Source organism: Podarcis filfolensis, assembly GCF_964270895.1.
Source record: "Podarcis filfolensis genome assembly, chromosome: 2".
In the NCBI taxonomy this organism is placed as follows: domain Eukaryota; kingdom Metazoa; phylum Chordata; class Lepidosauria; order Squamata; family Lacertidae; genus Podarcis; species Podarcis filfolensis.
This window is the reverse complement of record NC_139605.1, coordinates 67,244,824-67,272,077: the sequence shown is the minus strand read 5'-3', so window position 1 is coordinate 67,272,077 and position 27,254 is coordinate 67,244,824. Positions and strand designations below refer to the sequence as shown.

Here is a 27,254-nt window from a genome sequence, read left to right as displayed (position 1 = left end):
CGCTCTATTAGCACACTCCCTTTTTTCCCAGTCACCCTATTGATCCCTGTTCTGCTGCTTGCTGCCTGCCCCAGAATTGGGCAGAAGATATTCAAAGTACAATCTCATGTGTAGCTTTTGTTCCTCTCCTTAAACACTCTTCCCTCAGACACCTTAGATGATTAGACAGCCATCAGTTTGTTCTTTTTTAAAAAAAAAATTGTGCAGTTCTGATTTAACACTTGTGCAAGATATGTAATAATAAAAACAAAATGCAACAGCTTAGTGCTCTGAGTGGGGCCTGTGTGTGTGCCAATGCTTCTGATAGTGAAGATAATTCCATTTTTGCTGCCTTCTTCAACCATTAAACTTCAGCTTCAAGCATCCAAGGATCTGGTCACGTTGCTGAGGCAGGAGGTAAATCAATTCAGTCCTGAGCCTCTCACTGATGTTTTTTTCAAACCTCTCTACTACTGAAGGATTTGGGAGGTGGGGAAACAGCAGAAGGCAGCAAGCAGGGTTGCTCTCTTGCCTTTTCTTTTGTTTTTCCCCAAAACCTTTCCAAAAGCCTCTTGCAGCAAACTCAGGGCTGATTTGATTCCCTTTCACCCATCTTAGCACCACGGTTCGATTCGTGCGTGCTTTATGCTGAAGTTGAAAACTAGTCTGAGAAGTCCAGAAGGTGAGGAATTAGCTTAATTTACAAGGGAAACAGCACATAAAGCAGCCCCAAACTTTTTACTATTATTATTACAGGCCTTGCACAGGTGGAAGGGGGCCTGGAGCAACAGAAATGTCACCACACATATGACAAACTGACCACTCACCCAAAAAATGCACTAAGCAACTTTCACATCAGCAGTGATGGCAGATGGATAAGGGGTTTACTTATTGGATTTTATTGTGGTAAGGGGAAATCCAGGTTAAAGCGAAATGAAACGTGGGCTGAAAGTTTGATGATGTTGTTGTGGAGACATCACAAAAACTTATAAGCATGAGTTGTACAGAGTCTGAAATAAACAGCCATGTGGAAACACCTCATCTCAGGTAGTTTGATCTGTCCCACTCCTTTTACTAGTGCCAGTCTGGCGCATGCGCACACACACACAATTCAGACTAGGGTCTTCAGTAGGGGTGGGGCTTGCTGCTCACCTGTGCTTGGTTAGTGCTTATGCTTCTCATCACATCAGCTTGGTTCATGTTGATGCTTAGATGGCTTTACCAGTTTGCACTCAGCGCATAGCAGGTATATCGAATGTGAATTTCTCTCTGCTGTCAAACTTTAGCCTGCTGAGCTAAAAATGTCAAGCTCTGGCTCAGCCAAGATTTGGACAGAGAGAACGTGTTAATCAGATTGGCAAATGCAAAACATTGAAAAGAACAGGAACACTGTAATAAACCATAGGCTCAAGAACCAATGACAGACATCTGTGAAGGTTATTCATTTGCTGATAAGGCTATAAACAAACTCCAAGGAATGTACTTTTTTTCTATCATGTGCATTGCTTGTGATGAAAGCAACTATAATCGTAGTGCAGGGGAAAGGGTAGATCTCTCAAACAGATGTGCAATACCACAGTAGAAAGTCTAATATGCATCTCTTGTGTCATCCAGGCTCTCGTTCCTTCCATTCCTCCATCTTCCACAATGCCTACCCCATACCAAAGGTTCCTCAAGACACAGACCTACATTTTTTGTGTATATTAACTCCATGTACACTGGGGGAGATATCGGCATGCTTTGGGGAATCCCAAGGTTTGCAGAATTCTTTTAAACAACTTAACAAGGAAAAAATACACACACACACACCCCCCAAAAAAACACCCTGAATCCAAATGAGGGTGGATTATCCCATGAAATGTTGAGGGTCAAACTGGAAAAGAAACCATGGAAACAGTGGGGAGTCATGAAGTGTCCTAGAGGAGAATATGACTAGTTAGCATACCTGTTAGAAAGTGACTGCAACATTGGAGGGTCTCATTTGTTTCCATAATAACCAAAAGCTTTCATACTGAGGACTTTACTGGGATATTCACTCACCTGTTTGTTCTGTCTTACAACAGATGGGGGGAAACACCTATAGGTTGTCAAGAGAAATGTAGCCATTGCGTTTTGCAAGAACACAGATGGGGATGCTAAACCATTTAGGAAAACAGACACAATTAGAGATGAAGTTTCAATGTTTTATTCAAGTTGGGTTTGCTTGTTTGTTTCATTTTAAGTGGTGTCCAGTACAGCATTTTGGGGTCTAATGCCACACAAAAAAAAGATGGAAGACTGAAGATGTAACCATTAAACTGCTAAAAAGAGAGAGAAGAAGTGATAGAAACAAAATCCATCTTGTTTAATGCAATGTCACTAGGTGATTACAGTTACAAAAGACTTCCCTGCTTATGGCTCTGTTGTACAAGCTTTTCCATAATGAGTGCAAGGGAAAGAACCACAACAGGGGGTGTGATTTTTAAGTGGTGTTGGCTGAGTCACATCAAACTTTCTACACGCCAAAGTTATACGAAGTGAACACTCTAAAGCACTCCAAGGACAAGCTGTTGGTGTAGGAAGAGAGCTGAAGGTGTAGGAGGGAGAACTAAGTAAGACTTAAACGTGTGTGATGCATCTGCCTGAGCAGCCCCTTATCAGACAAATTTGAACACTCCATCACAGAATGAAAGCCTGCTAATTCAAGTGACAGGAAAAGGAGCTTCCCGAGCACTTGGATGGATTGGCATTCTCATAGCATGAATTCCAAATGTTTCAACCATTTCAGGAAGCATTATCTTAAGAAAAAGGTTCAAGACAAGAATCAGGCCTTCATATTAATAGCTGGTAAGTATGGCGTTCTAATAAGCAACATTCCCCCAAAGGCCTGGAACTGGAGAAAAAAAATCATCACCGGCCTTCTCTGAAAACACACACTTTGAAGCTTAGCCTTCTTTAACCAGGTTCAACATGACTGACACATGGCAATAATTGCATCCCAGACATAAAACATTGAAAAGTACACTAAATTCGGAAGGTATCTATGCTGTATAGTATTTCAGAATTAATCACCAGAAATAACGGTGGTACAATTCCTTCTTTCATGCTTCAAATTCCAGTCCTAGACCTAGTTTGTGGCCACCTGCGTTGACATTCTTCCCATCCAACAAAGCTGACAATGTCAATTTAATACCTGCATAGCAAAACAGGGAGAGAGAAGATATGAGCATTCATACTTAGGAACATAAGGGCAATGCATACAATCTGACAGCGATTTCTGCCCAGACACAGTTTCCGACTGCTGTGTTCTGGCTATGTCTGGGAAATTCTGGTCATATGGGAAGCCTATCTGAAAGATGCATGAGAACTAGACATACAATGGATATAAAGGGTTAATCAATACTTTCCTGATATAGGACAGTGGTTCCAAAACTTCAATACAACTACCAAGAAACCTCACTAAGCTATTTGCTCGCCATTCCATGTGACGTCAAGCATTAGCAACACTGTCCTTTGACTCACCCTCTTTTAGTATTTTAGATTTGATCCAAGCAAATGACTACAATAAAGCATGATCAATTATCCATAATTCTTACATAGACTGATCAGCTTTTTCTGTCAATTTAGATTTAATGTTTTTGGCACTGTAGTGGCAATGTATCTGAGGAAGTACAGGAAAAAATATAAAAATCAGATGGAGTGGCATTCAGTCGCCTTCACAAGAATTGAAATTTAGATAAAAATAAAGCCTGAAAGAATTGATCACTAGGGTTGAAGAATAATCAGGCTTTCCACACAGCACAAGCATACAACAAAAGCACGCATGTCATTTTCTACCATAACCATTTGGACAGAAAAGGTCAGCAGAATCGAATACAATTCTATTCCATGCGTACCTGGCTTCAGAGTCTGAGTATATCCTAAACCAATCAGACTGGAATTATTCACTTTAGCCTGAAAAACAAAAGTGAAGATATCTTTCAAAGTTCTTGTTGCAGATCATAAAAAGAATTGTGGAAAACAGAAATGACAGTTTATTCGCTCAGGGGAAGGAAATTGGGAATTCGGAAAGCATGTAGATGTTTATTTGAAAACGCAGATCTTGTTGAGTTCAACAGGTCTCCCCCCGCCCTGCCCATCCCCGTCAGCTAAATGTGCAAAAGACTACTCATGCATTTCCTAACAAACTCTTTACTTTTGCTGAACAAACGTTTTCTCCAGGTGATCAGTACAATATTGTGGCTTGCAGCTCAAATGGCACAAGTAGAATGAACTTAGGATGTTGGCATGCTGCCAGTGTAAAAGGAAAGCAAATGGAAACTTATACCCTACCCCACCCATTTATAAATTTGAACCTAAGGCTAAGCATGATGTTTTGCTGCCAGGAATCATTTTAAAAGCTCTCTGCAAGTCATCCAGTTGCCAGTCAGCCTCTATACTGCAGCCAAAATACGGAAAGGCTGGCCTTGAACAGGAGAGCCCTCGCTTTCCACTCTCCAGAATAGCTACTGCAGGTGCGTCATGCATTATTCCAACCAAGGAAATAATTAATGAAAGGGGTCGTCAACTTCTACCACAGCTCTGATTGCCTATTGGATCCTGCTTTTCACCCTGCCCTCATGCCTCTACTGCCCGTCCCCATTGCCCTCCCCAGTGGGGCCATGTCAGTTCACAAGTGGAATGAGCAGGATAGAGCCACAGCCACCATATCCTGTGCTACTGAGGCTACATGTGGGGCTATAATAATTAATGATGATGATGATGATGATGATGATTTATTATTTATATCCCACCCATCTGGCTGGGTTTTCCCAGCCACTCTGGGTGGTTTCCAACAGAATATTAAAAACACCATAAAACATCCCCAGGAAGGAAAATGTTGAGTTTTTTTCAGGTGCAGAGATTTAAAATAAAAATTAAAAAATGTTATGACTCAGATGTGATTGTCAAGCAATGAGTTGTACCCAATTAAATTTTACATGGAGTAGTGAAATTAATGGGCTTAAGTTAGCCATGTCTATTCATTTCAATGGGGCTACTCAGAGTAGAACTAACATTGGACACAACCCTATATGTCAGGCATAGGGGACATGTGGCCCTGCAAATTAATAATAACCATAATCATAATTTATTTTTTATTTATACCCTGCCCATCTGGCTGGCTTTCCCCAGCCACTCTGGGCAGCTTCCAACAAATGATTAAAAATACATTAAAACATCAGTCATTAAAAACTTCCCTAAACAGGACTGCATTCAGATGTCTTCTAAACATCAGGTTGTTGTTTATTTCTTTGACATCTGATGGGAGGGTATTCCACAGGGCGGATACCACTACCGAGAAGGCCCTCTCCTCCTTCTTGCCCAGTGGCAGACTTTGGGCTTTCAAATATCAGCAGCGCCCTGCATGACACCAAAATTCAGTGCCATAGCACAGCACTGAGTGAAGCTACGGCAGCTGCATACACATCTCTGCCCAGCAGCAGTGAGAAGACATGTGGTGGTGGTAGTTACAGGTACTCACTATGAGTAACTAGGCAAAGTGCTAGATCTACAAAGCTGTATTGCTCAGATACAATCTGTTTTCTTGTTTCTTATCGACGAGTCCATGTTGTTAACACCCAATGTATCTAATACAGCTGAATAACTAGGGGAAATAAATCAAGAAAGGTGACGTTAAAGGGAAAGCAAATGGAAACAAAAAAGAATTTGTATTAATGAGAGGTGCTGAGGTGCAAGTGTCGCTTTTCTCTCAGGGCTGCTTTCCTTGCCTGGACTTCGCTTGATACGTGAAGCAAGAGGAAGCAGTGATTACCAAGTGAGGTAGGTGACCCAGCAGATGGGTTGCTGTTGCTCTCCAGGAGGGGAAGCGAGGGCAGCAGGAAGGTCTGTGCATTGGCAGAAGTGCAGGACTGGCTCTGCTGGTGCTTTTGCACTGCACCAACCTCCCCACCACCTTGCCCTTTGCAGGAAGCAACAGAAACCCACCTGCTGGGAAGCTGGCATAGCTGTTCCACCCCACCTGCTGAGCTGCTTCTGTTAAATGGTCTTGGAGTTCCAGGAGAATTAAGCAGTCAACTTCTGTAACAGAATAAATCTCAATGAAAATGAGTGTCCACATGTTACTCACAGAGAAAGATGCATCTGGGTCAATTTGATATTTGGCAGCTATTCCAAAGCGGGTGTTGCTATTTCCAGCTGTCCAAGCAAGATTGACGGCAGTTTCCAACTTATTATTCACCTTCTGATAAATGGAACCTCCAAATTCTGTGCCATCATTCCTGTAAGAACATTTTTCATACTTTTTTGTACAGTCATTTGTGGGAAGTGTGCAAGCCTAGGCATGGTTATGTTTATGATTTGCTGCTGAATTGTTCTAATGGTTGGATGCTGCGCTTTTACTTTTTTAATGTTTATATTGTTTAGCTTTTCATCATTTGTATACCACTGTGAGATCCTACAGGATGAAGGGCAGTCTAAATTACAATCAATTGTATATGGTGCTTAAAAAAACACATGAAGGAAATATATTAACAACATCCACATTTTTTATTTCTTCAATACACTAGTGTGAACTTAAGTCTGTCATCCATTCCAAATCATTTCTGAACCCCGGTCTCCAAACCCTTCATCTGGGTTTTGGAGATCTGGATTTAGAAATGATCTGGAAGGTCCTATATATCTGAATAAATATAAATTTGGATAAGTGAAAATACAATCTTCCTCCTACCAAAGCACATAGTGATGTTTAAAGCATCCAAGTTATTGATAAAGAAACAGTTCCACCTTCCTTTTCACCAACTTGACAGGATTTTTTTTTCTTACAACACTTTCCCAGTATGCAGTCTTGCCAGTACTTACACATTGGTGTGAAGCTGAAATTCGTCAGTCTTGTAACCAACAGCAAAATTGCTCTGAGTTATTCTGGACTTAGCAGTCTCAAAAGTCATTTGGTAACCAGCCAGCCAACCTTCATAACCAAAGACAAAGGCACCACGTATTGAAGGACCAGCGATGTCAAAATCCATGTCACAGCCCAAGTTGATATGTTCCCGCTTGTATCCAGACTTGACTTTAGCATTCTTCTTCCTAAAAGGAAAACCGTGCTTTATAGTATTCATTTTAAATCATGCATTCTAAAGCTATTTCCCCCTCGCTGCTATGTACCAGTCCCATGCATTCTCCACAGCTGGAGACAGAAATGTTTCTGAATATCAGTTGCTGGAAACTACAGGAGGGAAGTACTCTTGTGCTCAGATCCTGCTTGTGGTTTTTCCAGAGGCATTTTGGTTGGCCACTTTGAGAACAGAACGCTGAACTAGATGAGTCATTGACGTGATCCAGCAGGCTTCTCTTATGTTCTTGCCACCACCAGAAACCTTTAACGGTAGCATGGAGACTGCCAACACAAATTAACCTCTTTCTCTGTATGCTGAGCCGCTTGACAGGCTATAGTCACCATGCATAAGCTATCTTAAGATGCTACCTCATCATGCACCTGGTGTCTGAAACAAGTAGGCCAATTTTTTCAGCCTCTCCATTATTAGAGATTTTAAAGCAAAAACTGGATGGCCACCTAACATGGAAACTACAGCAACAAATTTATTACATCAGCAGGGCACTGAACTAGATGGTTTTGAGGTCCCAATTCTATGATTCTAACCAGCAACCAGTCCTGTTTTGAGCTGTTGAAATAGGCACTGCACTATTTCAATACAGGAGACTAATGATCAATGCAGTAGGTTAGGAAAATTATTTGGAACATTACCTGAAGATATTGACTCAAAACTGATGGTTGGCAAACATTTTACTTGCAATGCCTTTATCACCAGGCACCCTTCCACATGCTGGTTAAATTAAGGACCTACTTTTTCACCTGTTATTAATCAACCACATTATTTCCTCTCAATTCCTTCAGCCTTATTTTAACCTGGATATTCACACTGAAGCCAATGGGAACACTGAGATGATCCAAGACCGAAACCCCAGGTGTAACAGCTCGTGGTTCGACATGACATGCACCCCAGGAGGGTAACTGCTACATTAATCAGCAGACATATCCCTCTTTCACATATCGGTGCCTCCATTTCAAGTTTGGAGAAGAGGCAAACATCAGAGCCACCTCGAGAGATCACAGTTCAAGGTTCACTGAAGGCAGGTGCTATCAGTAACGCACACCAGTCCTTGTCAAGCAACACTTTCACTACTTCATTTATATAAATGGTGTCACTTAACCACATAATTAATTCAAGGGATGCTGGCCTGCCTCCATTTTCCCTGGGATTAATTGAAAGGACATGCGGATCTGACATTTGTAACTCCTGAACAGTGTGGTGTGTTTTTTAAGGAGCTTTATATGGGCAGGAAACATAATATTAGGCTAGAATATTTGCCCATCTAACCCAGAACTGATTAGACTGACTGGCAGTGGCTCATCAGAGTCTCAGGTAGCACTTTCCCATTACCTGTTATCTGATCTAGCTGGAGTTGCTGTGCATGCAAGGAACATAGGAAACAGTCTTATACTTAGACCCTTAGGCCAGTGTTTCTCAACCTGTGGATCCCCAGATGTTGTTGGACTACAAGTCCCATCATTCCTAGCCAGCATGACCAGTGATCAGGGATGATGGGAGTTGTAGTCCAGCAACATCTGGGGACCCACAGGTTGAGAACTGCTGCCTTAGACCATTAGGTTGGTGCTGGGCATTCAACTGGGTCCTTCTGCATGTGAAGCACAGGCTGTACCTCTGAACTATACTCCCTCCCCAAAGGATGCTTGTGTAGCACTGATGGAGAAAGGGACAGTCTTGAACAGTCCCAACTAGCATCGCAGGAAAGCTGCCTTCTTCTCTTCCCATCCGCCCTGCGGTCTTGCTTGGAAGCCACAGGGAAAACTTCCTTAGCCATTCCCCAGCTTTCTTTGCCAGGCATGTCACACACCCTCTCTTTCAACTCCCAAACTCCATCAAGGGACCCAGTTATAAAAGGAGAGCAGCATCTTTCCCCACTGGCCAGTGGCTACGCTGGGGTGTTATCCCAACATGCAGGAAGCCAGGGTCCTCTGTACAGCTTTCCTTAGCACCTCTGCAGAAATCAGGGACAGGTTATCCCATCCCAATGTGAAAGGTGGGGGGGGTCTCCTTTGTGTTAGCAAATCACTCCTCTGTTGCTGATATATGACTGGTAAGTCACATGTCTGTGTTTACTTTCCCGAGCTGGGAAAGTCTGAGGATGGAAGTTACATCTTATCTCTTCTGTTATGTTGTGCTGTTACACTGTGTTTTTCTCTCTGTGTCTGCTGCTGAAGAAGAGAGCAGACGCCATTATGATTTGTCCTGTAAATATTGCAAAATAAATCTAAGAAAGCTCACATTCATGCTTCCAGTCATCACTGCAGACTCTGCTGATTAATAGCATACACAGGATCATCTGACCTGTGTCGCTGAGTGCTCTGGGATGAAGATTGATGTCCATCCTGGGGGAGCACAACACCGGACAATGCCCGGAGAGGCTTGTCTAATACTGGGGGCAGTGGGGGCCCCCAGGGCATGTTACAGACACTTTGACCTCATATTGAGCTTCAGAGGTGCTCCAAGGTACCAGGTCAGGGGAGAGGTGTGGCTGGTGGTGACATTTTGATTGGTTATGAAGGTCAGTCAAAGTTTGCAGACACCTGCACCAAGGGAATGACAGGACTGAGGTTTATCACTCCCTTGTGTGGTTTCTGCTGTGCCACCAATGAGGCAGCAGGAAGGCAAGAATGGAGACAGAATGGAGGACTCCTAGCGGAAAGGATTACCTGTCACTGGAGTCCAGTCCACACAAGCATTCCTCTCAATACCCACTCACTTGGAAAGGGGATTTATGGCTCTGTGTCTTACCTGCCTTTAAGATGTCTTACCTCTGTGTCTTACCTCCTCACTCTGCTATCAGTAATTCAGCTGTTTTGAAAATGCAATTTCTGAAACTGGGTTGCAAAGGGCCACACTTAATGCAACACTAAACACACAACATGCTGTGGCAACTTTTGTCCTTTCATTGCTAATGGCAAGTACAGGGAGACCAGTTTTCATCAGGACTGTGATGTCGGAGTGGGGAGGCGATTCTTTTCTTTGCCACTGTGGTTCTGATGAAAATCAATGTTCCCTGTGTCTTGGGTGAATAGCAGCTCTGCAGAGAGGAATTTTATTTAGCACAATGGTGAAGGAGGAAGGAGTGAAACCACTCCTTTCCTACATTCCGCAGTCCCCAAATCGAATCACACACACCCCAATTTGAAACAAAAAAATATGCAACAACCAAGAGGTGCATTTAACACCATGTCTAAATTGGGTCTTAAAATGGCTAGTTCCCCAAATGGACATTTTAAAATCACACCAGTAATTAAAAGAATCTATTTAATTTAATAATTTTAGTAGATCTCTGATTTAGAGCTTTGTATCAGTGCTAAGGTGGATGCCACATTAACCCCTGGTACTTTTAGCAAAGGTGCTCTGTCATTTTACATTTTTTATTCCCATCCAGGTAAGCACTGCTAGTAAAACCTGAGTTTGTAATGATGCTGCAAAGCCAAATCTGGAGGCTATGGAGCAGATACTCAGTAATCATTCTGAGATTGAACATCCACAACTCAGGAAAGGGACACCATACCTAATGAATGCATCCCTGATTACTAGAAATGCAATGCACTACTTTTAGCTGCACAACATTCTGACATCAGGAGCATTTAGAAAGGATGATAAAAATGAAGACGCACACACAGAAATATTAAGTACGTATAATCTCCCAGCTGCTTAATCCTCCTGGCCCACATAACATGGAGGAAACAACCACAGCATTGAAACCTTTCATCCAACCGAGTGGAATATCAAAAAATTAAGACAAAAAAACTTTGAGTTTGCAAATAAATCAGGCAAATGGCTTGCCTGGCAAATAAAAAAGAGGAAGGAACGGAGTACAATAAATAAAATAAAGGTAGGAGAGGAAGAGAAAACAGACCCCAAAGAAATTAGGAGAGAGTTTCATGACTACTATAGAAGACTATACTCTAACAGGGAGAGAACTAATTTAAGGAGAATAGAAAGATTTCTGAGGGACAAAGGGGTGCAGAAAATTTCAATGGAGGGAAAACAACGACTAAATACCCCAATAGGAAGTGATGAAATAGAAGATGTAATAAAAGAGCTAAAGAGAGGAAAAGCCCCAGGTCCAGACGGATTTACTGCAGGTTATTATAAGGAGATGAAAACTGTATTGATGGGACCTATGAAAGAAATTATGGATAATATTCTAAGGAAAGGAGAACTCCCAGAGACTTGGAGGGAGGCATTTATTACGTTCATTCCTAAACAGGACGCGGATTTAACCCAGGTCAAAAATTATAGACCGATCTCACTGCTGAATATAGATTATAAAATTTTTGCAGGGATCCTAGCGAGAAGGTTGAGGAGGTTGTTATCAGAAAATATTCACAGAGATCAAGCAGGATTCCTGCCAGGTCGGCAGATGAGAGACAACACAAGGAATATAATCAATATGTTGGAGTACTTATCTGTTAGGATTAACAAACAAGCTATAATGATGTTTGTAGACGCCGAAAAGGCATTTGACAATGTCATTTGGGACTTTATGCTGAAAAATTTAGAATATATGGAGGTGGGGGAAGATTTCTTTAATGGAGTAAAAGCTATATATACAGACCAGAAAGCCAAATTGATCATTAATAACATAGTGACAGAAGAGATAAAGATACAAAAAGGAACGAGACAGGGCTGCCCGCTCTCCCCGCTTCTGTTCATAATGACATTGGAAGTCCTATTAAATTCTATACGGCAGAACCAAAAAATAAAAGGAGTGTGGGTCGGACAGAATGTATACAAGATCAGAGCATATGCGGATGATGTTGTAATAATGTCAGAGGAACCAACAACTGCAATGGAAGAAATATTGAAAGAATTAGAGCAATTTGGAGAGGTGGCAGGGTTCAAATTAAATAAGAGTAAAACCAAAATAATAAGCAAAAACTTAGATCAGAAAACCACAGAAATAATTCAACAGCAAACACAAATAGAGGTAGTCAAAAAAGTGAAATATCTTGGTATTTGGATAACACCTAAGAACATAGATTTATTTAAAAATAATTATGAACCGACGTGGAGGGAAATAAAAAAAGACTTGGAAATATGGGGGAGGTTAAAACTGTCATTTTGGGGCAGGATTAACACAATTAAGATGAATGTATTACCCAGGTTGATGTTTCTGTTTCAAACTATCCCAATAATTAAAGGAAGCCGAATTTTTAAAGAGTGGCAACGAACGCTCTCGAGATACATCTGGCAGGGAAAGAAGCCGCGGATTCAGTTTAAATTATTGACAGATATAAAAGAAAGGGGAGGTTTCGCATTGCCGGATGTGAAGTTATACTATGAGGCGGTTTGCCTAAGTTGGGTTAAGGACTGGGTAAAGTTGGAGAATAGGGAGTTATTGGATTTGGAGGGTCATGACAACAACTTCGGCTGGCACGCCTATTTATGGCGGGAAAAATGGAGGATACACAGGGGGTTTGGAAATCATATTTTTAGAGGACCACTAATTGAAATTTGGGAAAAATATAAAAACTTGCTGGAACCAAAAACGCCACATTGGCTTTCACCTCTGGAAGTAATGTGCGTAAAGGCTATTAATATGAGAAGTAACTGGGCAAGATATAATCAGCTAATAATTAAAGAAGACGGTAAATGGAAGGTCCGACCATACGATCAGGTCAAAGAGTATGTTTTCGATTGGCTACACCATCTCCAGGTGAATCAGATGTTTAAGAAAGATCTTAAAGAGAGAGGCTATGGAGAGAAGGAATCCAAGTTTCAGATGGAGATTATAAATAAAGAAGAGAAAACTGTTTCGAAAATGTATAGGATACTGTTAGACTGGAGTTTAGGAGATGAGGAAGTTAAATGTGTGATGATTCGCTGGGCACAGGACGTAGGACATAGTATACTATTTGAAGATTGGGAAAGACTTTGGAATGAAGGATTAAATTTTACGGCCTGTACAATGATAAAGGAGAACGTATTGAAGATGTTTTATAGATGGTATCTAACACCCATGAAATTATCAAAGATGTATAAGGTGGATAATAAATGCTGGAAATGCAGGGTTAGTGAGGGTTCCTTCTACCATATGTGGTGGGAGTGTGGAATAGTGAAGCAGTTCTGGGAAAAAATTTATATAGAATTAAAGAAGATCTTAAAATATACGTTCTCAAAGAAAGCAGAACTTTTCTTATTAGGCATGTTAGGCCATGAGATAAAGAAAAAAGATTGTAAACTAGTGTACTATGCAGTTACAGCAGCAAGAGTAATGCTTGCTCAGATGTGGAAAAGACAGGAAATACCAACGGTAGAGGAGTGGAGATCTAAACTACTAGATTACATGGAAATGGATAGACTTGCAGGTAAAGTAAGATACATAAGAGACCAAAAATTTACCAAGGATTGGGGAAAGTATGTGGATTATCTGGAACTTATTAGTCAAGGGAAAATAACGCTAAGGGGATTTAGAGATGCACTGTAAGTGAATATGAGTTATTGTTTGAAGATAATAGGAGTACAAATAATGTATAACGAATAATGAATAGTATATATTAAGAAATAAATATAAAAAAGTATAATGACAATATTTACTAAGAAATGCGTAGCTTAAAGTATTATTTCGAATGATTGTCGGGAAAGCTAAAGGAAGTCCCGAAAGTGTTAATTTAAGAAGGAGTAAATGTGAAAATTAAGTTTTTTTTTTTTTCTTTTATATTTCTTCTGTTCTTACTTTTTTTCTCTTTAGTGGTGTATGATTGTGTATGATTTCTATTTTTATTAGCTCATGTGTGTGTAGATAATTCTTTTGTTTAATCTTTTTCTTGATGCAAGTAATAAAAAATTAAATGTGAAAAAAAAAAAAAAACCTTTCATCCAACCAAAGGCATCTAGCGTTACAGCCTGCAAGAAGGGAGACCAGAAATCCAGCTGGGGCAGGGGAAGACGAGGCGTCCCAAGCAGCACAACTTAGTGGTAAAGAGTGAGACACTGTTAAGTAGCACTAAACAGACCTTGCACTGCAGGCTGTTGGAAGATGTATTTTGCATTTATAAGACCCACATGTGCATCTTAGGCCAAAATTAGCAGCAGTTATGACAACTGGCTCAAGTGAATAACTATTTTAAATAGCACCACACTTAAGTTTGCAAAAAGAAAAGACCTTCATGAAAAGGGGAGAGATGCTCAGACACAAAGGATAATCACTAATGCAGCCCAGATTGGAAAGATAAAGCAAATTAAGCAGGCAACTAACAGCAACAAAAAGGTTATTCTACTGTATGAATGTACCCACTCCTTACCCAGTGTTAGGAGAGAATGAGGAGTCAAAGGTCAGCTTCAGTCCATGTGCAAGCTGAACAGAAAAAGAAATTCACCAATTGCATTTATAGTTTAAAAGGATGACTGCTTAAAGAGTTGAAAAACTGCCATCTTTCAGTGTAACACTCACCTGATCTTCTAAAGTTATCTCTGTGCCTAGTGTGTTGTCTGTGTTCCACTTCTCTGTGAATGTCAAGCCATATTCTGTCCACCTGTACTTGGTTTCCAAACTTCCAGAAACTTTGGTTGTTTCTGTATTTGCTGAACCTGAGCTTGTAAATTCCTAAGGACAAAATGCAGGGTGAAAATTTGTTTTTCACAAAGTCACCTTACAGAGTTAGAAAAATATACAGGCCCCTGTCCAAGTAGACTGGTAGCTTTATTGGAAGTGTCAATTAAAATGACATGAAAAAATCATGTTTGGTCTTTCTCTACTCACCAGTCCATTTTCAGATTTTGTTTTCAAATCCAACTTTATTAAGCCAAATCCTGAGAAAATATAAATAAGCCAGAATGATGTCAGTAACCATCTGGGGCAGAGGCAAGCAGAGATTCTGATTGAACTTTCATAAAATGGAAGTCTTCTGTGCAGGAAGAAAAGCATTTAAGAAGCTACACTAATTTCTGCAGCTTGCAGAAAGTTGGGATATGATTATATTCACATAATATATTATCTAGCTACAGGACAATCAGCATAAACATAATAAACTTTTGCTGCTCTTGCAAGAAGTAAACTGAGCAGCATTTTTATATATTTCTATTGATTGGTGTGTTTTCAGTTGTATCTGTTTTAATTCGTGTTGTGAGGCAATACTGGAAGATAGGCTATAAATAAAATGAATAATGGGGAAACACATGATGAGAGCCATGATTCCATGATATATTTAACAGAACACAAACAGTTTTCTTCAAAGGATCAGAAGGCAAATTGCTGAAATAAATACTCCAAAGTAAAGGCCCAAATGCACAACACCATCTTTAGTACACAAATTCAAAGGTAGCTGGGACTTGGCCCAAATTTATTCCCTTCCACAGGTTGCAGAGTAAAGTGACAAGACTGATTACTCAGGCTGACAGCAGCTGGATAAAACTGTTAATTCAGTCTGGTCAAAAAAGGGACATGTCTCCCCTTGTCTCTGCCACTGAAAAACAATTTAAAAATACACAATTGCCAACGCTGCCTCCAGATATACAGTTAGATGGGCTTAGATAGGCTTTTACAAAGTGGGAGCTACATCCGAGAACTATTCTTTGCATCCCTCTGCTGCAGTTTACACCTTGAAAGACATGAGCTTTACTCATAAATACATACGGACAGAGAAGTCCAGTGCATCTTTAGTCACAAGGTTTACTAAGTGAGCTAAATGATGCCCAGAAGCTAGTGCATACTGGGAAAGACCTATTCTTAGGGCACAGTTTGATCTATGTATATTGACTGTGATCTATAACACACACAACTGGCCAGAAACTGCAATTATAGTTGTGTGAAATCCTTGAAATCAACAACCCAGATAACCAGTGAAACACCACCCATTTCCTTGTGGCAATATTTACCATATCCCTTGGTGAAGATGTCTCGAGCAGATTTTCCTAGGTCAGCATAAGCAGGGGGAACAGCCATTTTCTGCCAAAAAAAGATTAAAGACATTTGAGTTATGGTTTTGTGGAGAATCCAAACACCACGGTGCTTTGGTCATTCCAGAGGTCCAGCCACCAATTAACCAAAAAGCGGACCAATTACAGCCTTTTTCATGTTACACCACCGAGATGCCCTCTCACTGGTCACTATAAAAACAAACCCCACAATCGAGAACAGAGCTGAGTTTGCCGTGACCTTTATTTGTAATGTTGAATCACCTAAAAACATATATTGAAGAAAATTTGGACAAGAAGAAAAATCCTGGGACTTTAATTTACCTCTTGATCTTTAAAAACATGAACAGATCACAATGACCTGGACTGCCAGGTGCATGTGAAACATGTCACTCTGAATCTGCTGAGTTAAAAACAACTTCTCTCCTCTCCCCCCCACCCCCAATATAGAGCTCACTATTTATGTTTTCCCTTCTTCTAAATCTTTCCACAAAGGAAGGAGGTAGTATCATTTAAGCATTTTTATTCTCTTTTCCAGCTAGCCTTGAAGCCCAAACCATCCATCAGAAACAGATGATGAAAGCAACAAAGCCATCAAAGCTATGCAATATTAGGATCTGGATCCAGCACCTTTTTAAATGTCAATACATAAAAGTTATTCTAAAAACAATCATTCTTTAAGAACAGGAACTATAGAGATCCATTTCATAGCAATCAAGTCTATAACCACATGAGGTTAATAAATCTTATAATTGAGCTCAATGAAATGACATTTTAAAGCACCTTTGCTCTTCTCCTGCAAGGCCAGTATGTTACACATAAGTAGACTTGCCTTGCAATAACCACAACAGGCCAAACTCATGAGCCCTTAAATCTTCTACTCTTCACCCAGATGAATATGCAACAGTGCCTTATGCCTTATCTGACGCATTACACATGGTGCAGGATTGTTTATTGTAGAAACCGAAGATTCCACCCTCATTTCTTAAATGGATTAGAAGATCCATTAGTATACTACTAGCTGCACACCATAGGTTAGAAGCTTTATACAAAATAATTTATTTTGCCAGTAAGCAACAGGCATTGAGGATCTATTTCATATTTCACAGACAGAATGATTTACCATAATTCCACTAAAAAGTAGAACGCAAAGTAAGGATATGCTGAACACCAAATGGTGCGTGTCCCTAAACCCTTTTGGAGCAAGCACCACTAAGTTGTTGCTTATTTTGGCTCCAGACCAGAAGCAATTTGCTTTTACAAGAGAACTGCCAGAGCACATGTGTCAGATAGGTACTTTAGCAGTTATTCACAGCCTGAAGCGCTAAGTGCAACAAGCTGTTGCATGCCAGAGTTGGATATTACTCTTAGATAAGTCAAGAGTCTCAAGAGTCTCTTCTGGCTCAACTACTACACCAAGCAAACCTAGAAAACAAGCTACAAAGAATCTTTCTGGTCTAGTGACATAGTCAACATTCTTAGGGTACACTGATTGAGAGATACAAACCCCAGGTGATACTAACTTAACTATTCTGTGACCGTCTCCAGGGTGCTCCAAGCCTGCCACCCAACTCAGTAAACTTAAAATGGATGTTCCTCGACTAATCAGATCTTTAGCAAAATGGAAGACCCGAAGGCCAAGAATCATATATTCAGCAGCGTAACTAGCCACTCAGGTGCCTGGTGCGGCACACGCATCCTGCAGCCAGGGGCAGGGCAAGCCGCCCATGGGGACAGGGGGGTGCTACGTGGAGCCTTTCCGCCACCTCCCCTTCAGTTGTAGGGCAGCTGAGGGAGAGGCGGAGGGCAGACGCAAGCCCCAAGCAGCCGTTTCAGGCAGCGCAGAGCCTGCAGGCGCCCAAGCCACCACGTCACTCCCAGGAGAGACGCGTGGCTTGGGTACACTGCAGGCCCCGCGGTAAGTGCCAGCCCCCGCGGTGTGGCACCCAGTGCCAGCCGCATTTTGTTACATTTGTTGACTGAACTAAAAAGTTTTGTGAGCCCCATTTTTAAAAAAACTCATTTTTGTCATTTTGTCACATCCCCTCGCTGATGATACCTGGGGCAGCCCGCACCCTCCCTTCCTCCGCCACTGCATATACTCCAGAGGTCCCCAAACTAAGGCCCGTGGGACTCGTTTATCCGGCCCGCGGCAACCCCTTCTGCCCGCTGCCACCACCCGTTGTTACTAGCCGTGCGCTGAACGGCTGCCCACTTCCGGGTTGGAGGAGCACCGGAAATAGCTTGTGCACATGCGCAAGCATTATTTCCGGTGCACATCCAGGTCAGGGAGGCCCATGCACATGCGCACAAGCTATTTCCGGTGCTCCTCCGACCCAGAAGTGCGCCAGCAATAGCGTGTGCGCACACATATGGGCACACGCTCCCCCGCCCTGCCATGCTATCGGCGCTGGAGACACCGGCCCAAGGCGCGGTAAGTTTGCTGACCCCTGATATATTCAATATGTGTCACTATGAAAGACTAAAAGAGAGCCATGAAACATTAACAGATCTCAAAAGCTGTTGACCTGAATATGAGCACTAGGTCAGAGAAGGGACCTCTCAAGATTCCACAGCTGTCTGGAGTGACTAGATCTGCGTGCATCTTTCCATGTGGCAAGCACTGTCTCTGCTCCAAAACCAGAAAATTCCTCTCAGAGGAGCTTGTCTTCCTAGGCCTCCTTCTCCAGTGCTGTACTTGTCCACTGCTATACTAGTGTGAGCTGGAGGAAACAATACCTGGAACAGCTCCTTGACATCCTTAATGATGTTTTCGTGGTGCTCAGATGTGACAGATATCAGTCAGGACAACTTCTATTCCAACTGGCTACAAATCCATTCTAAAACTCCAGCAGGCAGCACTGAAGAAAGCTACGTCACCAGGATCAGCTCCGGGGTTTTTCAAGCAAGACACCACAGCACGGGAAACGTCAGCGATGGCTGTGTGATGAATCGATCATGACATGCCGGCTTAATGCAGCAGTCTAAACTATGCCTATGAAACAGTGGGAAGTGTCTAAATCCCATCTTATGCAATTACTGAAATTAAGGAATATTAAAAGATAATCCTGCATCTAATGAGAATTGAGTTCTAAGCAACTATTAACTTCACAGGGGATCAGGTGTCTGAAACAGACAGTATCACAGTGTTTTTTCTGTGGTTAACCCCGATTAAGATATGAATCATCAAGGGGAGGAAAAGTGACTTGCTTCCTCTGTGCAAGAGCTGATCAGTCGTTTTAGGTCTGCGGTAGCTCAAAGACAACTGTCAGGCTCCGCAAGTTGAAAGTTCAACGAGCTTAATGAGTGGGGCTGCGGGGTCTTAACAGGGCAGCCTGTAAATGCCCCTATATATCAGTTCTGGGATCTCAGAATGTGAACTCCGACTGGGTCATAAGTGAAACTGCATGTCAGTGTCTGATCCCAGCCTTGAAGATGATAAAGCTATCACATGACTCAATCCCTGTTCAAGGATATCACCAAGACTGAAATAGCTGGGACAAAATGCAAGTCAGTGTTAAGCACTCCTGACTTAGCAACACTAAACTCTGGCATCTGTTGTCCCACCTCATGATTCTGCAATTTATAGGACTATTACATTTTTAAAAGATGTTGTGGAAGCAAAGTTAGGTAGCAAGCTTTAGAAGCTAATTGTTTTAGGAAACACCACCTGGCAGGAATAGGTTGGAGTTCCTTCATACTCGGGTTAAGAAGCCTCCCTCTAAAAGAAAAGTAAGTTTGTTCTTGTATATCCCTAGCACTGAAGATATTATTATTATTATTATTATTATTATTATTATTATTATTATTATTTACACCCCGCCCATCTGGCTGGGTTTCCCTAGCCACTCTGGGCGGCTTCCATCAAAATATTAAAAATACAATAAAACATCAAACATTAAAAACTTCCCTAAAAGGGGCTGCCTTCAGACATCTTCTAAAAGTCAGGTAGTTGTTTATTTCCTTGATATCTGATGGGAGGGCGTTCCACAGGGCGGGCGCCACTACAGAGACGGCCCTCTACCTGGTTCTCTGTAGCCTCACTTCTCGCAGCGAGGGAACCACCAGAAGGCCCTCAGAGCTGGACCTCAGCATCCGCGCAGAATGATGGGGGTGGAGACGCTCCTTCAGGTATACTGGGCTGAGGCCGTTTAAGGCTTTAAAGGTCAGCACCAACAAAACGGCAGAAGAACTTTCTCTAAAAATAAATACAAGTCTGCATAGCCACAAAGGGATGACAAGTTGAAATTGTTCTGGACCCTTGGGCATGGAACAATTCATTTTTTAAACCAAAAGGAATGATTTGCTGTCTTAAAAAAAACAAAAACTTTTCATATCTTATTTTAAGGGCACAAGAAAAGCCCTGCAGAATCAGGCAAAAAGCCCACCAAGTCCAGCATCCTGTTCTCACAGTGCACAGGTACCCACTGGAAGCCCAGAATCAGGCCCTGAGTGGAAGAGCATTCTCCCAACTTGTGATTCCCAGCAACCAGCATTTGAAGGCAAAGTGCCTCTGACTAAGTGGGGGGGGGGGTGCAGTAGCAGCACTACTGAGTGCCACATAATGCCTGTTCTGCATTTGTAAGAACTCATTTGTTCAGTGTGGCAGCACCTTCCCATTGGAACTCCCTGCCTATTGAGACCAAGCTTAGAAAGTTAAGATCATTTTAAGGTGTTTTAGTATTTTAACTTTTGTATATTTTAAAGTATAGTTGCAAATTTCTCTTGATTTAACTGTTTTATCTTTCATAAGCAGCTTTGAGGTGTTGTTGTTTCACAACCGGGTGGCATATGAATTTTATGAAATAGATAAGAATACACTTCTCAGTCTCTGCAGTGAAAACCATAGAATCATAGAGTTGGAAGAGACCACAAGGGCCATCGAGTCCAACCCCCTGCCAAGCAGGAAACTGTATGTACATTAGGCAGTCTTAGTTCCAGCTTTGGTCAACCTCTGTCTTAGCACCCATCTTCATGCCACTTTCTGCTGATCCATCTCTCTTGCCCTTATTTAGTGCCTCTTCTGCAGCTGGTACAGAAACTGTGGGTTCTGCTTCTGCACCAGCTACAGCATGGGTAGGCAAACGAAGGTCCAGGGGCCAGATCTGGTCCAATCGCCTTCTAAATCCAGCCTGCGGATGGTCCAGGAATCGGCATGTTTTTACATGAGTAGAATGTGTCCTTTTATTTAAAATGCATCTCTGGGATATTTGTGGGGCATAGGAATTTGTTCATTATTATTTTTTTCAAAAATATGGTCCAGCCCCCCACAAGGTCTGAGGGACAGTGGACCGGCCCCCTGCTGAAAAAGTTTGCTGACCCCCTCACTGCTACCTGACCCCCAGATCGCTTGCCGCCACCACACACCCCAGCCAGGCAGGAGGAATGGACTTTAAACCCCCATCAAAAGAGTTAAAGAGTAACAAGTAATGTATCATTTTCATGGAATCTGGAGACGGTGGCAGAATCCTAAGGTACCAGCAGCTACAGAATGTCAGGGCTGATCTTGACACAGTGTTTGGTACTCAGGCAATCCATCCCAATAGGAGGAGCTTGGTACAAAGAAGTTTTCAGGTTTGGTCTTAATCACATAATATTGTGTTTTTCTCCAAGTAATTCAGCTTTCCTTGCTGCATTTGATCACCTCCTTGCTGCTGGTTAGCAGTAACCCCCCCCCCCAAACAAGATGTAGCACACAGTGTTAGAAACTCAGATATATAAGCTAGGTGCCAAATGGCTTCTTAAACCAAGATTGCCGTAGCCAAAACAGAATGTCTAGTTGCTATTTTGGGGTAAGACAGCTCTTATTTTTCAAATGATGTCTTATTTTTCAAATGATGGACTGACTGTGATTGAGTCTCAGTTAAACATCTGGCTAGTTCAGATGTCAACCTTGAGCAAGGTTAAGAGCTCTGAGAACTTAAATAAGAAAACTGACTTGATCCAGGGACAGTCACATATAAGAGGGCCATTCCAACCTTTTTTTCCTTAATGGTGACTGCTGCTGCTCAGGCTGCACAGAGAAAGCAATTTGATTCCAGAAATTCATTCCAATTGTGCAGATAAAATATAACTGATAGAATTCTACAGGATGGGGTATTAGTGTGTGAAAACAGCCCATCTTCACTTGGTTGCAAGTGGTCAAAAGCCAGCTGGGAAATGTGGCTGGCGCATGACCAATTTCAAACACTGGTAGCACACCTTGCCACAAAGCTACTGTAAGCAAAGAATTTCTACATACTTTGATTCCTACCTTATTCTCCCCGACTTACTGTGTGAACAGGTGCAGAAAGCAATCAAACCTAAGCCCTTCAGCCCATAGAACATGAATGATATCAGCCTCAGTAAGATTTACACATTCATATTACTAAATACAAAGGTGATTCAAGAGACTAATATTTGTTCTGACTTCCTGCTCCACAGTCAAACCTCCATAAAATTCCAGCTCTAACCCACACGCAGACTTCACAGTCATACTGACTGAAGTGACATTTTGCATGGGATTTGACCTGACCACACAGAAGTGGTAGGAAAATGCCTTGCTACTCATTTGCTGATAATATTTTTACATAAGAACATCAGAGCCTGCTTGATCAGGCCAACGGTCATCTAGTCTTGCATTCTGTTCTCTCAGTGGCAAACCACATGCTTATGGGAAACCAACAAGCAGGATTCAAGCACAAGTACACTCTCCCCTCCTGTGGCTCCAGGCAACTGGTTTTTAAAAGCATTACTGCCTCCAGCCACTGGGGCAGAGCATAGCTATGATGGCTAGCAGCCATTTTAGTGACTCAAACTAGATACATAACCCACTGAGGAAGAAATCCTACATCAGCTAACTTGGTCCACATACTCCAGTGGTGCCCAAGCAATTGTTCACACTGTATGAGGTTCTGTTCAGTCACCTGTAAATGTTTCCTATTTCAGAGGAATTTCTACCAACTATTATAGGCTGGAATCCATACCTTTTACATAGGGAATGTCTAAAGCACAGAGATGTGGCCACCACAGAAGTCAGAGCCAAACGTATCAGACTGCAGAAGTGGAAAGTGGCCAAGTCTCCTGATGAAAGACCTCTTAGATCTTGCAGCTCACAAGCAATAATACATTATATTAAAAGAAGGGTGGAATATACATTTCAAAATATCCCACATAATTTATTGGAATCTTTTGCAGACTGAAAAGACGGATTTTGCTCCCCCTGCACCACCAACACTGATTTGTTTTATCTCTCTCTCTCTTAATCTTTTTTCCATTGTAAAAAATTGATTACCAGAATAGTCAAATCAATATATGTAGTAACTGTAAATTGTGCCTTATTTAAGTCCCAGAACTTGACACATCAATGACATGAAAGGCATGGGGCAGGGAGAAAAACGGGACATTGCAGATTTAATGCTACCTGTCCGTTATCACTAACTGCATAGCTGGGAATCGGGGAGGGGGGTTCTTTCATTGTATCTTTTTAAAACATTTCAATAAACAACAAACAAAATGGACCAAATTTCTTCTTTATATATCAAGCCACCATCCCTCCCATATGTCTATATAAACACACACACACAACCCATTCCTAACAACGCTAGCTTTATCTTACAGTGGTGCCTCGCAAGACGAAATTAATGCGTTTCGTCTTGCGAAGCACGGCTATTAGCGGCTTAGCGGCTATTAGCGGCTATTAACGGCTTAGCGGCTTTAAGAAAACGGAAACAAACTTGCAAGAACTCGCAAGACGTTTCGTCTTGCGAAGCAAGCCCATTCGTCTTGCGGAACGACTCAAAAAACGGAAAACTCTTTCGTCTTGTGCGTTTTTCGTCTTGTGAGGCATTCGTCTTGCGAGGTACCACTGTATCTCCACTGTCACCTAGGTCATGTCTATCTCATCTTTGCTACCCTCAGTCAGTTCTGACTTCTACCAATCCTCGCCTTTTGCATCTAATGTTCCTTGGTGAGAAACAGTTTGCACTCAGCTCCTGCTTTCCTTAGGTGGTAAAAGGACAGTGAGTGCACAGTTCTCTGGCTCTGTGCTTTTATGTTGTGCATTTGAGGATTTTCTTTGCCTTCTCTCTAGTGATCTCCATCCTGCAATCTTGATGTACCTTTCATATCAAGATCTGAATGCAGCATTGTGAGCACTCAGTTCTGACTCCACCCCCTAGCTGGACAAAGATACGGGAGGAGAACAGGAATGACAGATGCGCCCAAGTGTATCATTTCTGCAAGAAGCTCACGTTTGGAAAGAAAACACCTTCTTCTTTTGTGTTTTAAGAATTAGATTTTGTTCTTACTTTGCCTCTAGGTGTCTTTTTAAATGTGTTGCTTTGTTTCTGCTACAGACTTTATGAAAACTGCTGGGAAGCCTTTTAACAGGGCATCTTGGAGAAGATTTCACCAATGTTGCCCACACATGAACAGTTCTATTGAAATAATTATATAAAAAGTAAAGCACATCACTAGTATATGCCTTGCTAAAAGAGCAGAGGCATATGCAAATGGAGCAACTGAAAAACAATAGCCTCAGTGTAACTTCCCACTGAGATCAGTATCTGCTAAATGTAATATGTGAATGGCTACATGAGTCTGTTTTGCTCCTTGGACACTTGTCTGGAAAACCTGTACTGGAAGCCAGAATATTTACATATGATAGTGTACATGCTTCTTTCATGCAGTAGCCTTCAATCCCTTGGATTTCCAGTCAGTCAACCTGAACCAGCTGAGGACATCTGACTTCTGCACATGTTATCACCTGCCAAATCAGGAACCTGTGGACATATGTCTCATATGTATCTGAAAGTTGGTGCTAACTCTCTGCATTGCTTTTGACAAAGAATCTGTTTGCAACCCCACTAAACAAAAAACAAAAAAGGAGTAAAATGATGAAATTAGAGGTGGTAATTAGCATACAGATTTTTCCTACCATTTTCACAGGGGAATCAAGTTGGAACAGAAGCACACATGTGCAGAAAGGATGAGGGAGTAGCAACACTGTCCAATGAACACTGTAGCCACTGGTGTGAATGAAATTTAGCATGTCATGTAAAAAAAAATCACAATTCCATACTGAAGTGTGAAAGAAACATTAGTCTCACATGTACTTTTAAAAGCATGTTTAGAATTGGATGTCATGTGTCAGTTTTGCTCAATACCAAAGCACATTTTCAAAACACACATTTATGTTTTATCCCCATACATTTGGTTGTCAATGGCTTTGAATTTGTGCTAGTAGTTAATATTGTGTTTAATTCTATTACAAACAAAAAGGATTGTGACAGTATACATGGAAAGTTAGAAATATCCCACGTATAATTAACTGTCTATTTGCTAGATATATGTATATCTATACTGTAGAATTCTATCTACTTAGCAGCTATATTGGCCTTATGAATGGCACTAGGATTCTGCCTAGGGCAACAAATACAATCTGCATCCAGCCATAATGGTTGCAAAAATCAGCTGCAAAAACAGGTCACATTCAGATAGCCCTTTTGAAACACATCAAAATCAATCTGAGAATGAAGGTATTTCCCATTGCAGACAGTGGAATTTGATGTAGCCATGCTCATGAATATTGAAAAACCCTTGCTATTTATTTTTAAAATGACATTCCTTTAGAATTATCTACATCCATTTGAAGACATTCAAATACACCCATCCCTTTGGGGCAAAACCTCATGACTCCATGTTCTCCGCCCATTGAACTTTTGCCTTCATCCAGCAGATATAAGAACACGCAAGGGCATTAGGGGCATTTAGAGGTCAAAGGGAGGAACCTGAAAAGAGGAAACTGGAGGGAAGCAGCACCCACTAACAGGTAGCCAGGAAAGGCGACGACACTGCTACCTGTGCGCTGCATCTAGACCTTGCCAAGCCCACGTTACCGTGTCTGTGGCCTACCCCGGGGTCACACCATCTGGCATCGCTACTACTTGGGTATGTGCTGCCCAGGAACGCAAGGAGCATTCAGCTCGAGGCCTTTCCAGCGAGGAAGAAGAGCACATGGAGTCGGCGCGAAGCACGCTTCGCGCACAGAGGTCACCTACAGCTCGGTGCTGCTGAGCGCGGGGTGAAGGGGAGCGGCAGACCCCCCTCGTCCCCGTCTTCCAGGAGCCCCCGGCGGGGATGGGCTGGCACGCAGATGGCGCTGGCTTGGAAGAAGAGGTCTCCAAGGGCCAGCCGGGCACCTCTGGGAGGGAAGGATGGAGAGGCGGAAAGAGGTCTGATGGGAAGCAGATGCGCACGAGGGAGGCCCGCGAAAGGGCTTCTGGCGCCCGCGGCGGCGAAGCGAGGCGGCCTCGTCCAGGGCTTTCCGGGGCCTGCGGCGGCGCGCCGATCAGACAGCCTTCGCGGCCTTGAAATAGAAAGGGCAAGGCGCCAGGGGTCGCGCTGGAGGGCAAGGCGATTTCTCCTCGCCATCCTCGCGACGGCCACCTCCCAGGCCTGCAGTGGCGCAAAGCCTTCTCCTTCCCCCAGCATCTCTCTCTCCGGCTGCGGCGGGCAGGGGAGCAGTAGCCGCGCCAAGGCCGCCTGCCCCGGCTCGCCTTCCCTCCCGATCCCTGCGGCGGCCCGGAGAGAGGCTGGCAAGCAGCCCCGGCGCCGCCCGTAGCGGCCGATCTGGCTGATTCCGCCTTACCGTGTCTTTGCCGTGGCCGCAGCAAGGCTTCTGGTGAGCGGCGGGAGGGGCGGCGGCGGCGTGGAACGGGGCGGATCTTGCAGGCGCCGAGGCCAGCATCGCGGGAGAGCCACGGGCAGCAGGCAGGCAGGCAGACGGACCCTCCCTGCCGAGCAGAAGGACGTGACTGCGCCGCCGTCGGACGCTGGCCGGCCGCGGATAGGCTGAGCGCCGGGGACGGGAGGGGGGATAGCAGAAGAAGCGGGGCTGGGCTTTCCGGGCGAAGGGAGCGGCTCGGCCAATGAGCCAAGGGCGGCGTCTCTCGCGTCTTAAGCCGCACGGTGGTTGCCGAGCGCGACGCTGGAGGCGGGCGCCCGCGGAGTCGCCGGATCGTTCAGCTTTAGCGCCTCGCCTTTTCTGCCCCGGCCGCTGCTGCAGTTGGAGACGGGGCGGCGAGGAGGTGGTGTTAAATGCCTCGTCTCCAACTGAAATCGGTGGCCCTCGCTTCCAAGCGGAGCTCTCGCTCAGGAATGGCGGTCTTTATCAGCATTTATTCCTCGCTTTACACACACAAGTCTCCAAGCGAATAGAACACTCGAAACAGCTAGAAATCGGTTAAAAGCCAGAGAGCAGAGATCGCTACACCAGATAATCCGTGAGGATCGTTCGCACGTAGGCAGCGGAAGGCT

General features: G+C 42.9%; 1 protein-coding gene across 3 annotated transcripts; it reads right to left on the bottom strand.

Annotated features, from left to right (window-relative positions):
* Window positions 1–2,148: 2,148 nt before the first annotated feature.
* VDAC1 (voltage dependent anion channel 1) lies at window positions 2,149–27,254 on the bottom strand. 3 transcript variants are annotated; one of them, XM_083600167.1, is made up of 9 exons: window positions 26,587–27,254; window positions 15,918–15,987; window positions 14,803–14,852; window positions 14,494–14,646; window positions 14,345–14,397; window positions 6,817–7,044; window positions 6,086–6,236; window positions 3,855–3,912; window positions 2,149–3,151 (listed from the first exon to the last, which is right to left on the bottom strand). In XM_083600167.1, the coding sequence occupies exons 1-9, from the start codon at window positions 26,683–26,685 to the stop codon at window positions 3,060–3,062; spliced, it is 954 nt and encodes a 317-aa protein (XP_083456293.1). In that variant the 5' UTR covers window positions 26,686–27,254; the 3' UTR covers window positions 2,149–3,059. The 3 variants fall into 3 exon arrangements, with proteins under 3 accessions (XP_083456293.1, XP_083456295.1, XP_083456294.1); XM_083600169.1 differs by lacking the exons at window positions 14,494–14,646; window positions 14,803–14,852; window positions 15,918–15,987; window positions 26,587–27,254 and adding an exon at window positions 9,981–10,799 and having other exon boundaries at window positions 6,817–8,184; window positions 13,913–14,397; XM_083600168.1 differs by lacking the exons at window positions 14,345–14,397; window positions 14,494–14,646; window positions 14,803–14,852; window positions 15,918–15,987; window positions 26,587–27,254 and adding an exon at window positions 8,701–10,799 and having other exon boundaries at window positions 6,817–8,509.